The following is a 17,388-nucleotide window of genomic DNA, read 5'->3' as shown; positions in this document are numbered from 1 at the left end:
TGGTACAATGCAGAATTAGGAAAGAGGATGTTCCTGAATTAATACTTCACCGGGAATACAAGTATTTATGGTGACTGGTGACAAGTAAAATGGTGACTGGTCCTATTTAGAATTCAGTGGTTCATTACAGAGCATCTCTAACTCACTTGATATATGCTAATGTTTGAGTGGCGCCATTCAATCCAATAGTGTGGGTTTTTTTTAAGTACCTGGGCAGGGGTATAGCTTCTAGGGGTGCAGAGGTTACAGTCGCACCTATAGTCTCTACGGGTCGAAATCCACTTAATGAAAGAGTGTTCTGTCTCGCCTTGTCCCCGTTACTGGGTCTCTAGATGACTGCACCTACACCACACAAGCAGTCTGTAGAGGCCACAGCATAGACTATTCAGTATACCCTTACAAGTCAACAGCACAACTCACTGACTTTTATTTTTTCCATCCCTGTTGTTCTTCTGGTCATCAGTGATAAAATCAATCCTTTGGGACTTTTGTCTTATATTCTTATTCCATATAATTTTGAGGAATTTAGTTTGCAAGTTTGTCCTTCCTCAGAAAATGAAACTTGAAATCTTCTGCGAAACTTCCTATTCATCCATCTATCTGATCATGATACACCGCGTCATTCATAAAACATAATTTGGCAGTAAAAGGTGGCGCTATTGTCTAACAGCACTAGCATGCCGTTCTTTTGAATCAAGTCGGCACAATTTAATTGGGCTAAATTAAAAACAGACAACCTAACTGCATGGTCAGAGTAATTAGTAAAAAGCTTTTATGACTTCCTGGAGCCTCATAGACCTGACCAGATAAGAGATGACCTAATACATAACAAACTAATAATCTTTATATAGCGCCAACATATTCCGCAGCACTTACAAGACAGGGAAATAAAACAAGACCACGTTTACATAAAGTAATCAATTGTTGGAAACAATAGGGGTGAGGGTCCTGCTCTAACGAGCTTACATACTACAAATAGTGGGGTGATACAGAAGGTAAAGGGGCTGGAGATGTGCACAGTATGGCAAGGTGGAGAGTGAGGGATGCTATACACACAGACAATGGTCAGGACGTATAGTGGCAGAATCGGTATGACTGCAGGTGCCGGTTGATTACTGCTAGCAGGAGCTGCAATCGTTAGGACAGGGAGCATGTTATCAGGCGGAGTACAGAGGGGTTTAGTTTAGGGTATGTGGTATACCTCCCTGAAGAGGGGCGTTTTTAGAGCACGCCTGAAGTTTAGTGTGTCAGTGATTGTCCAGATAGTTTTGGGTAGCGCGTTCCAGAGAACAGGTGCTGCTCTGGAGAAGTCTTGGAGGCGGGAATGAGAGGTTCGAATTAGAGGGGCACTCAGTCTGGTTTCGTCAAAACACTAAAACTGTCCAAGAAAACTTCTTGACATTTACATATGATAATTCTTTTATTTCTTAACACTAGACCAGGTTTATATAGTGCGACAATATGAAACCAGCCTTTAAGGGGGTTATTCTTGCCATATTAATTGAGGAATGTTTATCATTTAGATCATTTATTTGATCTTCCTGGATTGATGAACCTTAATGTCTTTCCATTGTTCATAAGGACGTTTGAAACTTAATTGTGTTCATGGTATATTTATTCATGTAATAGTTAACCACATTTTGTCTGATCTTAATCTTATTTTGACAGGTTCCCAAATCTCTTGCGGTAGAAAATGAAATAACTTCTATGAGTGTGACTATTTCAAGAGAAAAATCAATGGCTAAACAGGAGATAAAAGCTTTGTTCAGAGACCCTTTTAACCTTCAATAGGCAGACAAAAGACATAAAATTACAGTGTATAAAGTTTGTGCAGCCGGATGCCAGTTTCATATCTATATATCCCTTATTTCCAGTACTGCCTCAGAGGCTTCAAATGAAAAAACACATGTTGATTCTACCACTTACATGTACAACCCCCGACTCAAAATAATGTACCCTCCTGTGTGCAGTCCTTTACAGGGTAGGGAGTCTTAAGGCCCTTTTACATGGAACGTAAAGTGAGCAATAATCGTTCAGTCTAAACACGGCCAACGATTGAACGATGATCCTTCATTTTCCGTTCGCCCAGTTTATGCAGGACTAAAAATCAGCGTTGGCTCGATCATTTATCGTTCAGCTTAAATAGCGCCCGTTCAGTTGTTCTCATTCTCCAATACAGCGAATGTGAACGACTGAACGATTTCTTGTTGGAATGAGCCAATGATGTATCTGTCTACCTAAACAGGCTGCCAGAGCGAACTCTGACATTGTTCTCTTGTTCAAACGATACATCATTTGCTGTAAATGGTCTCTTAGTCATATTTGGCTACAAAGCCTTTCTAAGGCCAGCTTCACACGGCCCAGAAAATCTCGTACAAATGTGAACCCCATTCTTTTGAATGGGGTCATGCACATGAGCGATGTTTTTCGAGCGGCATCATTGCACCATGTGCTAGGTGCGCGTGATACGATATGAGGTCTACCATTAAAAAGAATGGAAGAAACTCCGTGAACCTCTGCCATGGCTGACAACCACAGAAGAGGTTCCCTGCATCCCTGAAGTGATGCAAGCCTGTTTTAGCCTCACATTCTCAGGTCTTTCACGTGGATAGCGAGCACGATAGTGGTAGGATTCACAGCCCCATATTGTGCTCGTCTTTGTGAAGTTAGCTTAACAGTATGTTCATGTGATGACTTCCACATCAGAAAAACCCAACCAGAATCTGCCTAAAATCCATAGCTTAGCCGTGGATATCTATCATGGATTTGCATGTGGATTCCGCATCAGGAAGTGATATCCCTCCTTTATTCCACAATGCAGATTTCAGGTATTCCCTAAAAGCAATTGGACACTTTTGGACATGGCTTTGTTGCGAAACCTGCTATGAAATGTGTCCAAAAGTGTCCCATTGCATTTAATGAGGTTCTGTGCCATACTCTCCACACTGCATGGATTTTTCTATACCTAGATTTTAACCCTTTCAGTTCCAAGGAAAATATTTGTCCTGTGGTTTTAAACTGTTTTAAATTATATTTGAATCAAATATGGTCCCAAAAAAATTAATTTAACGTCATGGGAAAAAAAAAACAACCTGCCACTTCCTGAAGCAGAATCTATATAAATCGACATGAAGATTTACCCGATTTTAATGTGTGTGGATCGCAGCAAATGCATGTGGACATTTTGCGGCTCAGCCACTGACTTTTGCTGTGGTTGTTGAAGTGAATTTCTTGTGTTTGTGTTTAGCGGTATTGTCTGGAATGCTGAAAAGGCATCATTACTCAAACGGAGACCAGAGGAGCAAGTTTTGCCCTCCCTTCGACCATGTTTCCATTTCTTTTTGGTGTTTTTGCCAGACAGAACTAGCCAAGTCATCTGCCCATTTTGCCAATTATCTTGGCTTTAAAACACGACTGGAATTTTGATTCATTTATAAACCTGCAGCTCTCACTCTTGACGGCACTTCTACAGTCTATATCTCAGGCTAGATCACATCTAGAACTGTGATTTTTATTTTAAAGCCAAGACTCCAAAGATTGCTGGTTTAGGTGGAATCTAGCCTGAGAGAGCAATAGTTGAAATGCATCCCCCCTCTTTAGCAGTCTTATATATTTGCTTCCGTGTGTAGGAGGAGGGCGGAGGACTGCTGAAAATCTGACACCTTCAGGTGAAGAGGGGAAAGACAGATCAGATCCTCCTGTCTGTCCCTCAGCGATGGATAGCTAATACATTTCTGACAGACTTAAACATTTCTAGCAGAAAAGGCACTCACTGCTGCTAAACAGCTGTTTCCAACTAATTTGGCTGAAAAAAAAAAATGTTTTTTTTTTATTTTCAGACAGACATCTTATTTTTCACTTGTTTTACTGACACAAGACTCAAACTTCCCACATTGCGTCAGAACCAGAGTAATGGTGCCACAAAAGGCTTAGATGTTGCATCCTATAATTTTTCACCCATCTGAAAGCGGCCTTCGTTAACACATTACATTAGGTTTAGGGATTTACATCATCACAATTTTTATGAGGGAATAGACCAGCGCAGGTATATACCTATATGTTCCCTAATTTAAATTGCATCCCAATAAATTGGTTAGCGCATTTGAGGTATTCTTTAAAACATGCACTAGTGATCGTAGACGTATGCTGTATATGAACTCCTCATATCTTACAGTTTTGGCAGGATGCGCCTCTCAGGTCACATCTTCTGCATACTTGCAACCTTCAAAGTAAGATTTCCTGCAAATGCACTTTTTTATACAGTCATATCTGCTTGTTACACCGCTTAATGCTCTGGTGGCAGTATGAAATTGATTTTCCAGGTGACAGATTCTCTTTAACTATTTTTCCTACTATTGGGTCATAAGTTAAGGCCCATTTACACACAATGATAATCGCTGAAAATTCATTCAAATGATGTCTTTTGAGCGATAATTGTTGCGTGTTAATGCTACCATCGTTAGCTTTTCGACCGAACAATGATTTTTAGTTCAGCATAAAAAGCATCGTTTGGCCAGCCAGCTGTTAGTAGGGACAGCGCGCTATCATTCTCAGCGGTGAGCTAGACAGGGCCTTGAATATGTATAGTTAGAGTAGATTTTTATGGTGGTATGTGTTGCGCACACTCGCATTGCTATCTGTACTGTACCATACGCAACATATGCTATCACAGCATTGGGACGGTGATATATAGCATTCACAGCCACCTGTTTGAAGACACATGATACAATGCTTTATATAACTTATATGTTGTAGCCAAAGAAGACTAATGCTATAAGGGTGCTATTACACGAGCACTAGAGGGCGCCGCTAACACTTTACTGCTACTTAGTGACAAGTCCAGTTGCAGCCCAGCAATTTGGTGTAAAACGTCAGCATTACCAAAGGCAGGCTCATGTAATGGCACCCTTACTTTACATATTTGGTGTTTCCATATGCATGATTTACAGCTAAATCTCGTATGTACTTGGATTTGTGATCACTTGCCAATAACTCTCAGGTCTGCAGGTCTAGGCAGGTGTCTCCGACTTGGTCTTGTCAAAGAGGATAATGGATTAATAGGAGCTAAAATCTGACACTATTAGCTGCTTGTTCAAGCATTAGCCATAATCAGAAGATGACATGCTTGGTACTAGGCACAGCTGCCCGGCTCCTGTGAGGATAGGAAGAATATTTGCATACTAATCTTTCATGTTCTCTTATTCGCTGCCGTTTTTCTGCAATACTTGAACAGTGGTTGTACAAGCGGGGAAGATAATGGCAGCCTATGAGAACGCCACAGAGATGCACTAATTCAGTGTTTCCCAACTCCAGTCCTCAGGGACCCCAGCAGGTCATGTTTTCAGGATATCAGCATAGTATGAACACCTGTGGCAATGTCTCAGGCACTGATAATTACATCACCTTGCAATACTGAGGAAATCCTGAAAACATGACCTGTTGGGGTCCATGAGGACTGGAGTAGAGAAACACTGCACTAATCAATGGTCTATCATTACATCAATACGTCCTGCATTCAGGGACCAGCTCACTGGAGAGGAGTAAAATAGTGTCCAGTCGGGTGTAGGGCTCACCTGGCAGCATTCACTTGAGATGACTGGTAAATAACGGGTTTATACAGCAGTGATATGTGGTCCTGACATGTTCTCTTAACAAATAATTATTCTGTTATATAATTAGGACAATTATAATGGTTGCTTAAAAAGCACTTTATCAGTGGGCCTAAAAAAGAAGGCAGTCACCCTCTACCTAGTGCTATGTGCGCAGTTACATTACTACTCCCACGTAGAATGAAACCACTGTCTTCTCAACTTTAGAGCTGCCAAGTTTCATGTAGATGCATATAGGACTGTATGAGGACGGGACATGCATACATGTGTAAGTGCTGTACATCTACCTTAACACAGGGGCTAAATTCATTCTGCATGTTTATTCGGTCCTCCTGGTGACCATGTGAATATCGTTTCACTGGAATTTCCTGTCTTTTTGTGGGGCCTGTTCTATTTTTTTTTTTCTTTTTTTCTTTAGACAAAGTATGTGTATGTATGTACCGTGTGTGTTTGTGTGTGTTTGTGTGTGTATATATAGATATATATATCTCAGGTGTCTACAGTTGCCCTCAAACCAAAGATGCTCCATGACTAAGATGATCCAGATGCACCACACGCATAGATGAGATAGGATGGTGTATATTGGAATGGGACATGATCTCTCGCATAAAATGTACTGATTGTTGGACTGGGCTGTTAAAATATTCCATGAAAGACCAGCATGTCTTTATTTACAGCGATTCCGCATGTGGAATAACTGTGAAGAGCTGGAACATTTTTGTTTGATTGCTGTATTTTTCCATGTTTGAAGCAGTTACTGTATTTAATTACATACTTTCAGAGAAAACCCTGTTAAAGAGGGCCTGTAACTTTTGCTGGCTGTTGTAGTAAATACAGATGGGTCCGCCCTCAACTTTTCTTAATATATGTTAAGTTATGGAATTTGTCATGACAATTCAATGTATTCTTGGGAGTTAGTGGAAGTCTGTACCTAAGAGTTGGGGCAGCAGTACAATAAGAAAGATGCTTGCATCCAAACTCCCAGTATTCTCTCAGATCATATTATTCAGCGATAATTTAAAGGGGTTATCCAACTGATGTCAATGACCTCAGGATTGTTCACCAGTAGCTGATTTATCAGTTTTCCCTGATCTCTGCTGCAAATTGGGAGGAGACTTGCTGATGGATTATCTCCTAAAGACTACGCACACAGAGAATAGGAGATCCTGCTTCTCTCTCTCTCCCTGTTGCACAGCATCACAAGGAGCCTAGAAGACATTATACAGCAGTGCTGAGCAGTGTAGATTTGAAATTGCCTCTAGGGTAAGGATATTGAACACTTACTAGAAACAACAGCATATACTGTATATACTCGAGTATAAGCCTAGTTTTTCAGCACATTTTTTTATGCTGAAAAAGCGCCCCTCGGCTTATACTCAAGTGAGGTAAAAACAACAACAAAAAACCTGCAATACTCCCCTCCCAGCCAGCATCTGTGTCCCCGGCGCAATGGTCTTCCCGGCGGTGCGGTAAGCTGCTTGAGAATTCTTCCCACTGTCATCTCCCTGCTCAGCTTTGAATTCCCTCGCCATCAGCGTTGTGTAGGTAAGCGCTGTGATTGGATCGAGCGCCAGCCAATCACAGCCAGTACTCGATTATTCACAGCCATTCAGTGGATGACATCACTGAATGGCTGTGATTTGGTTTATTGAGCGCCGGCTGTGATTGGCTAGTGCTCGATCCAATTACAATGCTTACTTACACAGCGCTGACAGCGGGGGAATTTAAAGCCGAGCAGGGATATGACAGCGGGGAGAAGTCTCCAGCAGCTCGCCGCACCGCCGGGGAGACTATTGCGCCGGAGACACAGACGCCGGCTGGGAGGTGAGTATTGCATTTTTTCTTTACCTTGTATATACTCGAGTATAGCTAGGCTTATACTCGAGTCAATACGTTTTTGTGGCAAATCTTATTGACTCGGCTTATACTTGGGTCGGCTAATACTCGAGTATATATGGTATATGGGTTTGTGTCTGTCTTTGTCTATGTAGCTGCACCCTCCTACCTGTAGACTTCTGTGGGCAGCAGTTGCAATCTAAGCTCTGAGTTGATGATTCATCTCCTCTCTGCCTCATGTGTACCAATACCAATGCATTGAAAATGAGTGATCAGTGAAGCTTGAAGGAGGAGAGGAACCTGTTAAGAAACTTTGTATCTTATCACAGAAAAATGTTTTACTTATCTACTGCTAATTTATGGGAAGCGGTTTATAGTTGGAGGTACACATCCATGGTTTTTTACATATATTAAATATGCATGTATGTTTGCTTTTGGATAATGTCATTGTTCGAATTTTGTTGTTAAAGTCTAAGGCCGGGCTCAGACGGTCATATTTCACTGCGTGCCGCCAATCGCTATGCACTTGGCATGTATGCACCAAGACGGAACATACTGTGATTTTTCTTCTGCTCGTTTTTTGTAGCTGTCTATGGGAGATTAGTACAGTGTAGTTCCGCGCACGAAATACGCTATACCAACTCAGTCATGTAATCTTGGCCTTAAGTGGGCAGTTTGTTTCATTACTTCTTTTATATTGTGTCTCTGCAGAGTTACCGGTGGAGAGCTATTTGAAGATATTGTAGCAAGAGAATACTATAGTGAAGCAGATGCGAGGTAAGTGATGACTTTTTCCATTTCAGTTGTACATGCTATGAAACTAAATCGCTTAGTGTTTATTTGTATAGATTATTGCTTATATAGATCATGGAATTCTAAATGAGAGGGTTTGTCTCATATCAAGTCCTATCGCAGCTAGTGGCCAGAACTGCCTGTGCATGGAGAAACTTTGAAGGGGACCCAGCTCTGCTACTCTAAGATCAGTGGACATGCCAGTAGTTGTACTTCCACCATATAGGCAGTGTTGGGATATTTTGACAGTATGCTGATGCCTTTGTAATGTAACACCCCTTTATTACAATGTCTATCTTCTGTTAAGGATCTTTATCTCTTGGCCAGAGTAGAGAATGTTTAGACCCTGCAGCCAATCACTGGTCTCCGCTGAATACGGCACAAGACCTCTGAGACCAGTGATTGACTGACTGCATCAATCACATGGGGGTTTACTTCTGCAGCCAAGTAAACAAAGCCCAGAGGGGAGGACCGGAGCAAGGCACAATACCTAGCTTTAGGCACGTTTTGTGTTAACTTTGCAAGTTAAGCAGCAGTATAAACCACTTAGATAAAATAAAACCTATAGGAGTCTACTGCTTTATTTTATCTTGTAAGCATTTTTTTCCTACATTTTATTTAGTTGAGTGTCCTGAACTAGAGGGACCCTCCCTCTTTTAACTTAGAATTCGCAAATTGAGTATTTGAAAATAACTTTTCTAAATCAGAAAACCCCTTTAAGAGGACCCTCACCGATCTACTATTTGTGGCCTATCCCAAGGATGGGCCATCAATAACTTACAACGGGACAACCCCTTTAATGCAAACTATTCCTATTAGTAATCCATATATGTTTGAATTGCATTGATGGTAGTAATGCTCTTCTCATTTAAATTCCGACTGCAGAATTATATTTTCATGGCATTTTCCCTTTAATAAATGCAATGGGAATATTAAGCAATGATTTTCTTTCAAGTGTCAAACGGCCTTTTCATTTCTGCCGACAACAGGGAATTACAAGACTAGGTAGCATAAGCATCTACAGTACTTGAAAATAAATGAATTTTCATTTTCAAAGAGTGAATGAGCTTTTAAAGCTTTACTTGGCCGTTCTTCATTCTTGGATACGAAGCCTGTAATTATTCAATACTGTGTGCCTCTTTTAATAATTAAATACCCAGTCTACAATGTTCTAGTAAGTTCCACCCAAATCGTAGCTTCATCTTTTGAGCACCATGTTTATAATTTACTTAGAAAGTTAATGTGATTTACAACATAAATTATAGTCCGGAGCTGAATTCACAATTTCGTAGGCTTCAGAGTGGAAATCTCCCTGCATTCCATGCTAGACTATTGACTGGATTGAGGCTTCTGTGGTGATTTGTATGGTGGAAAATTTTACAGCAGGCATTCTACAGTAACCTGATTGCAATCGGACTTAGGATGGAGTTCCCCGAATGCAGAGATATAACTGGAATATGCTGAGCTCCAAGGAATTTAGCAGATCCATTTGAAAGTAAGGGTTAATTTAAACAGTGTGAATTTGTTACAGAAACTTCTCCCATTCAGGTAAGACTTAACTACCCTCTGCAAGTACAACATAAAAGAACCTAAGAAAGCTGTTGGTACGTGTAGTTACACTGATCAGTCATAACATTAAAAACACGGACGGGTGAAGTAAATGGTAATAATTATCAATTATTATAAAAGTATCTGCAAAGGTGTGGAGAGTAAGCAGCAGGTGAAAAGTCAGTTCTTCAAGTAGATGTGCTAGAAGCAGGTAAAATGGGCAAGCAAAGTCTGAGTGACTTTTACAAGTGCCAGATTGTGCTGGCTACACAAGTGGGTAAGAGCACCTTCAAAACAGCAAGTCTTGTTGGGTGTGGGGGTGACCGCAGTGTTTAGTACAGTGTCTACCAAAAGTGGTCAAAGGAGGACAACTGATGACCTGCCAACAAGTTCATAGGCGCCCTAGGCTCATTGATATGCATGAGTAGCAGCAAATGTTGGCATGTCTTTTCTGATCCCATAAAAACTTTTATGAAATTGGTAATGGTTACTATGATAGAGATGTCAGAACATACAGCTCCTTGCAAGCTGGCGGCATATGATGCTGTCTGGTCACAGACTAGTCAGAGTACCAATGTTGACCCTTACGAAAAATGTCTACAATGGGCACATGATCATCAGAACTAGACCATGGAACAATAGAAGGTGGTAGTTTGGTCTGACAAATAGCAATACATGGGCTGCACTGCTGGCCCTTTAAAAGTCAGAATTGGGTGGCATTTACCTGACTTAGTCCGTCTGCAAATTGTGAATATGTCTGTGGCTTCCAGACACACTTCCGGGATCTAAGCACTATATGGGGCTGTCTTCAGCTGCCAGAAGGAGCTGAAAACAGCCAACAGAGCAGGGGCGCTCCGAAGTAAAAGTGCAGGTACTCTTTAACTATTTCTTTAATGATCAGTTTTATCACATCTATCTATTCTTGAAACTGGACTTCTTTCCTCCTGATCCATGGAGACCTCTCCTCGCACCTTAAAGGATCTTCTGCTAATCCTCTTGTGATAGATACTACAGGACACCTCCGGAGGTCCTATGGAGTATATGCCTCAATATGTCAAAGTTTTTGGGTGGCACAAGGAGGACGTAAACTTGATTTGGCAGCTGGTTTTAATATTATGACTGATCTGTGTAAATGAGAACATACAAACTCAACTTGAGCTTATAGGAAATCTGTCACCAACACTTTACAGCCCTCACTGGACTCAGTAGTTTGGGAGAAATTTGCATGATAGAGCAAAATCGAAAAACACGTTGGAAGCTTGCCTTTCGGTTTGCTGAGGGTCGTGAATGACTAACAACTAATAATAAGCAGCAAACACACAGAGTACTAGTCCTTGATATTCATGAGCTGCAGGCTGGCCACGCACACCCCACCCTCCAGCCACAGCACAGCAATGTCAATCAGTGGCTGTAGGGTTGGTGGGGCTAATCTGCAGCTCATGAATATGGAGGACTGCGTCCTGTACTCTATGTATGTGTTGCTACTGATAAAACGTTAGTTTCTCCCAAACTACAGCAGGCATATTGCTACAATCAGTATGACCGTCACTATATTGTGCTGCTCTCCGAGTGGGCTGCAAAAAGATGGTGACTAGAGATGAGCGAGCATACTCGTCCGAGCTTGATGCTCGTTCGAGTATTAGGGTGCTCGAGATGCTCGTTACTCGAGACGAGCACCATGCGGTACTCGTCTCGATTAAACGAGCACTGACCATTGAATTCAATGGAGCCGGCAATACAGCCGGCTCCATTGAAAGCAATGGGCTGCCGGCGAGCGCGGGATGAATAGTCGGGAAGGGCTTAAATATATAAGCCCTTCCCTGCAATTCATCCAGAAATGTGTAAAAATAAAATATATATATATATATATATATATATTTATATATACTCACCTTTCCGCTGCAGCCGGAGTTCAGCTGCGGCCCCCGGCAGTTCTCCTGAACTGCTTCTCTATACTATTCAGCACCCGGGGCTTTAAAATCCCCGCCTGCTGAATGAGCTGCCTCTAATTGATCACAGCCTGACCAATCAGAGGCAGGTCTCACACACACACCCATTCATGAATGGGTGAGTGACTGCTGCCTCTCATTGGCTCAGCGCAGGGACCAATCTGAGCAGTTCTACAGAGAGCAGTTCAGAGAACTGCCGCCGGCCGCCGCTGAACTCCATCTGCCGGGACCGGGTGAGTATATATTTTATTTTTATTTTTTTTATTTTTACACATTTCTGGATGAATTGCAGGGAAGGGCTTATATATTTAAGCCCTTCCCGAAAATTCATCCCGCGATCGCCCGCAGCGCATTGCTTTCAATGGAGTCGGCTGTATTGCCGGCTCCATTGAATTCAATGGGCTAACATCGTTCTTCTCTGCCACAGCTGTTACAGCTGTGGCAGAGGAGAACGATCTTTATGCTCATAGCGCGGGGGGGGGGGCACTCTTGCCGCTATTGTGGCTTAATAGTGGAACCTGGGAACTTGAGATGTAGCCCAACATGTAGCCCCTCGCCTGCCCTATCCGTTTCTGTGTCGTTCCCATCACTTTTGTGAATTTCCCAGATTTTCACAAATGAAACCTTAGCGAGCATCGGCGATATACAAAAATGCTCGAGTCGCCCATTGACTTTAATGGGGTTCATTACTCGAAACGAACCCTCGAGCATCGCGGGAAGTTCGACTCGAGTAACGAGCACCCGAGCATTTTGGTACTTGCTCATCTCTAATGGTGACAGATTCTCTTTAAAGACTATGGATACCTTTTGGGGAGCGAGTTTGTTTTTTGGTTTTCTTTTCAGTAAATGCATGTTTTTTGCGCTGACAACCATTTTTGCATTAGGATTTAAATAAAAATGTTGCTCCATTTTGTCTTCTGCAGCTTTCACGTATCGCTGTATAGAGACCCGGCAGTCTAAGCTTCCCAGCAATTTATCGCTCTTGTGCTTTCCCACGGGAGAAATAATCATTCAGTGAATAGAGTCAGAGCGGCCAGAGATGACTTCCGGCTGCCCGCCTCCATTCACAGTAAAAGGCAGTTGTTCACAGATGAATGTGACTGCCTGTTTACCCAGACCAGTTGTCGTTTCATTTCTTTTTTTATTCCTACCAGAAAACGAAACTATTCGTGGATTCGTGGAATTCAGGGATGCAAGTTTTATACTTGCCTTTCCTGTCATTTCCCCCGATGTGAGCGCTGAAAGCTGCCTCTGAATGCATCAAACATCACATGAAGTAGTATGCCAGTTCTAATTGGCAACATGGCAACACCGCGCAATTCATTTAGCGGCAGCTTTCAGCACTCGCACTAGCGGAATGACTTGGAAACTAAGTATAAAACTTACATTGACGGGTTTCACAGGTCACCTACTTTCTGCCCATAAGCTTAGCCTCTAGAGGTAAAAGTTGGTGACCAACTCCCTTTAGGTGGAAAAAAAATGTGCCATTTCCACCCCTCAAAGATATCCTTAGCCTTGAAGATAATTAAGCAAGACCAGCTGTTTTTGGTAGGGATTGGTTAATGATCTCATGTGTGAAGCCCTCCTAACTGCCCGTCATGGCAAGTGTTAAAGGACACCGGGATTGGGCATGTTGGGTTTCAACATATAATACTCTCTAATTTAGTTTACCGCTCACCATTAAAATTAATATGAACACTCAGCCAAATGTTCACACTTGTGTTGGTGGATTGAGGCTTTGTTCAGATTTACATTTTTTCCGTTCCATCAGGGGTTCTGGTATTTTTGTTGCTCAGAATAGTGTATCTTGCATGTATTATTGCATTCAGTATAACCTGAACCATTTTCAGAGCTTGATGGACCCCTTAATAATCCAGTGGAATATGTCAGGATTAATTGGGCATCATTAAATGAAAAAAAAAAAAGCCATGACACTGGCGTAGATAGATGGAGCTTTGGAAATAGTTGGTTTTCTGGGGTATTATTTTTCTTATTCCTACTCCATGTTAGCATAGGCCATTTAATAACTGTATCTTTCATTTACACAAATGTTCCTGAGGAAAAAGTTAATGTCTGCTTGCAGATTTGTAATTTCCAATGTCAGCATTGTGAATTATATAACTATTTGTTGGAATGATGAATGTGGGTGGGCGGCTATACAAGAATGTTACCGCCACTATTTCAGCAGTGTTAACCAGTAACCTCATTAACAAGAAATGATTTGCACCTATGTAACTTCACATATTACAATCGTGTCCCTATATAGTAGAGACAAGCTACTGATAACCAGCCCAGTGACCCTTCCCAGTAATTGGCAATGTATCACATAAGTGACCATCTCTAGAAAGTTTACTATCTTGCTACTTCACTGCTGTGCCATCCGTTCTATGTGGTCATGTGTTTACTTCTCTCAGCCATTGAGTTCACTGACTGCTTAAATGATAGCCTGCAGAACACAAAAGAATTTCAAGTCGTTGACGTGACAATGATTCATAAACCTGTGTGCTTGTTTAGGTACTTAGAATTTCTTTAATCTAGCATCCTACAATAGTCTGAAAGCAGGAGACTGGGAAATACCGATTTAAAGGGGTTTCTGGGCACAGAATGGAAATGCTGAAATCGAGGAGGTACAGCTAAGTAGTGGCAACCTGTGCCTTTTATCTGCCACTCCGGCCCTCTTTTTTTTGTCCCATCCGCTGCTGTGTTTTCATGCATCACTTCCGCAATAAACACACCAGACTGTTACTTACAACTTCCAGCATGTATAGCACTTGTTTACTGCCCAGTACTACCACGTTTCCCCCAAAATAAGACCCTGTCTTACATCAATTTTTGCCCCAAAAGAGGCACAGTGTCTTATTTTCGAAAATCGGGGTAGGGCTTATTTTCAAAGAAACACTGTATAGCTCCACCCACAGCTCACGGGTCCTGCAACTTACTAGCACCAACCCCCTTCTCACTCAGGGTATCAGAGAAAGCTGGCTCTTCCCATCATGCACTGCTCACAGGATGTTGGAGGCTATGGACAGGGGAGGAAGTAGCAAATGCAGACAAGATGTCAGAGGAAATGGAGGATCATGTCACATTGAAAATGATGAAATTAGCTAGACCTGGTACAGGGAACCTATTACAAAATCCGTTATTGTGATGATGTACATTAGATTTCAAAATGTTAGTCTGTGCCCAGAATACCCCTTTAATGATCTTCCTGGTGTTAATTTATTAATAAGCATATAGTGGGAAATTTAGAAATGTATATATGCCAATAATCATTGAAAAATATGATCTATAGGCTGGTTTCAGGCAAATGTATTGCCACACATCTGTACTACAAAGCTGTGATGCAGATGTGTTACCGATGACATTGCAAGTGTATGTTATCAGTATTTCAGCATTTCGGATCTGTTTTTGCTTCAGTATTTGCGGTCATTGGTTTTATTTTACACAGGGCAAATATGGATTTGCATTTACCCAACAGAAAATATTACCAACGAATGCAAATATGGAGGCAGAAATACACAAAAATAGATCATGCTGTGAATTTCAAACACAAACGAGAAAAAAAAATGTCCTCTTACATAGCCCTATAGATTTACATTCAGCTCTGCATTCCTCAAAACATGGGCCAAATGCGGAGTTGAAATGGACATCTGAAAGCAGCCTTAGACAGAACGCTGTATTAATGAAGTGCAATGATTGCACCAGTGTCCAAGAATCTTTCCCATTGTATGTTCATGTATTTAATTTTGGAATACATATATATTTCCACTGCCTGCATTACCTTTCAAACTATTTGTAATAACCTAATTTATAGCATTCCCTTTTTCCCATAGATGCTTGATTAAAGGAATTGCAGTGTATGTAATTATATGTTAGGCTCTGTTTACACTTCATATGGCTTCTGGTACTTTTGATGGCAAGTATAGTGCACTCTACAGTGCTGTAAAAGATTTTAGAACCCAGAAGACCCTGTTATAAGTCCATGGTCAATCCATTTATATTCGTGTATAATGAGTCCGTTACTTCCGTCATGGCTTCATAATAAATGGAAGTCATGACACTTTAAACAGAGCCTAATATCTGATAGTGTGTGAAAGACATTTTATATATTGTACACGTAAAAAAAATCCAGCCCTTAGAAGGAGTTGTTTTGCTGCAAACCTCAGCATGCAGATATGCAAATGATTAGAGTTGTGGCGTGATTAGATGAACGGTTTTTCCACCTGAGGTCCCTAAACTGGTTCCACCTTGGCCTATAAAAAGGCCTTCAGAGGCTCCTTGTGTACAGTGACCTCTTTTTCCACTTGTGTAGAGTTGTTGACCACTAGACGCCTCTACGACACAATTGGAAGATATTTCACCCAGTTAACAGAGTTTGAGACTGGGTGCGTTATTGGATTGCGAGGAGCTGGATAGTCATATCAACGAATTGCCCGTCACTTGAGCCTTTCTGCCCAGACTGTTAAGAGGTGTTGGGACCAATGGATGTGTGAGGGCACGTAAGGCAACCGGGCTCAGGACGCTCTTGACAGACTACCAATGGAGAAGATTGTCTGATCATCTAACAAGCACAAGTAGCTCAAATTGTTTCATTGTCCACCATCCAGAGACAAGTGGCATCATTGATACAGGCCCCTGTGTCAGTCAGAAACATTTCCAGGTGCTTGGTTGAAAGACATTTGGTCTCATGGTGCCCATTACATTTACTGCTTTGGACACCCACTTACCATCACCTCCATTTGCACTGGTGTCGTGAACAACAAAACTTAACTGCTTCGGAGTGGAATCGGGTTGTCTTCAGTGATGAATCCAGGTTTTGGTTTGGGCACTGATGATGGCAGTGTTTATGTCTGGAGACCAAGGGCTGAGCTCTTCAATCCTGCCTTTGTTGTGGAGTGGCACACTGCCCCCACTGCTGGTATGATAGTCTGGGGACTATCGCATACGACAGTAGTAGTATGAGTGACAATAATAGCTCAGGGATATGTTTAAATCCTGCAGCCACAGGAATGCCTCCATAACATTGCCCCACTTCCATGGCCTGCTCGGTCACAAGATTTATCATCAGTAGTACATGTATGGGACCATCTGGGACCACAACTTTGACAGTCTGCTAGTTTGCATGATCTAAAGGCTCGGTTACAGCAAATGTGGACCAATATGCTGCAGGATGCTGTATAGAACCTGTATGCCTCCATGCCCACCCATATCACATGTTGCATTCAAGCTAGAGGCAGTACAACAGGGTAGTAGAGCCTCCATGCCCACCCATATCACATCTTCTATCCAAGCTAGAGACAGCTCAACAGGGTATTAGAGCCTCCCTTCAAGTGTTCAGTTACCGCAATAAATTATCCTTTTGTTCTGATATTGTTATCACTTATATCAACGTTACAAACAAATATAAAGTTTAATTAAATTCTGACAACTCTTTCTAGATGCTTGATTTGTTTTTGACAATGAGTGTATTTTCCCATTGCATTCCCATAGATGCATGTTTTCATTTCTCATCTACCAATGTTGATATTTTACTTGTCATCTTGCTACTGTTGGAGATTTTTGGATTTAGATGTGAAGCCCTTGCTTATAAGTGAGAAGACCAGAGCCTAGGGTAAATTTGAAGGGATTTACAACTTTAAAAATCGGCTTAGGTC

At 41.7% G+C, this 17,388-nt stretch overlaps 1 protein-coding gene across 5 annotated transcripts in view; it reads left to right on the top strand.

The window, feature by feature from the left end:
* CAMK2D (calcium/calmodulin dependent protein kinase II delta) overlaps positions 1–17,388 on the top strand; it is a 223,468-nt gene that overhangs the window by 133,220 nt on the left and 72,860 nt on the right. For all 5 annotated transcript variants that reach the window (XM_066573877.1, XM_066573872.1, XM_066573874.1 and 2 more), the window contains exon 5: positions 8,157–8,222. In XM_066573877.1, coding sequence (XP_066429974.1) covers positions 8,157–8,222 — 66 coding nt within the window. The remainder of the gene's footprint in view (positions 1–8,156; positions 8,223–17,388) is intronic.

This window comes from Eleutherodactylus coqui, chromosome 7, assembly GCF_035609145.1.
Source record: "Eleutherodactylus coqui strain aEleCoq1 chromosome 7, aEleCoq1.hap1, whole genome shotgun sequence".
NCBI lineage: Eukaryota > Metazoa > Chordata > Amphibia > Anura > Eleutherodactylidae > Eleutherodactylus > Eleutherodactylus coqui.
Note: the sequence above shows the minus strand (reverse complement) of the source record. Positions and strands in the feature narration are given on the sequence as shown.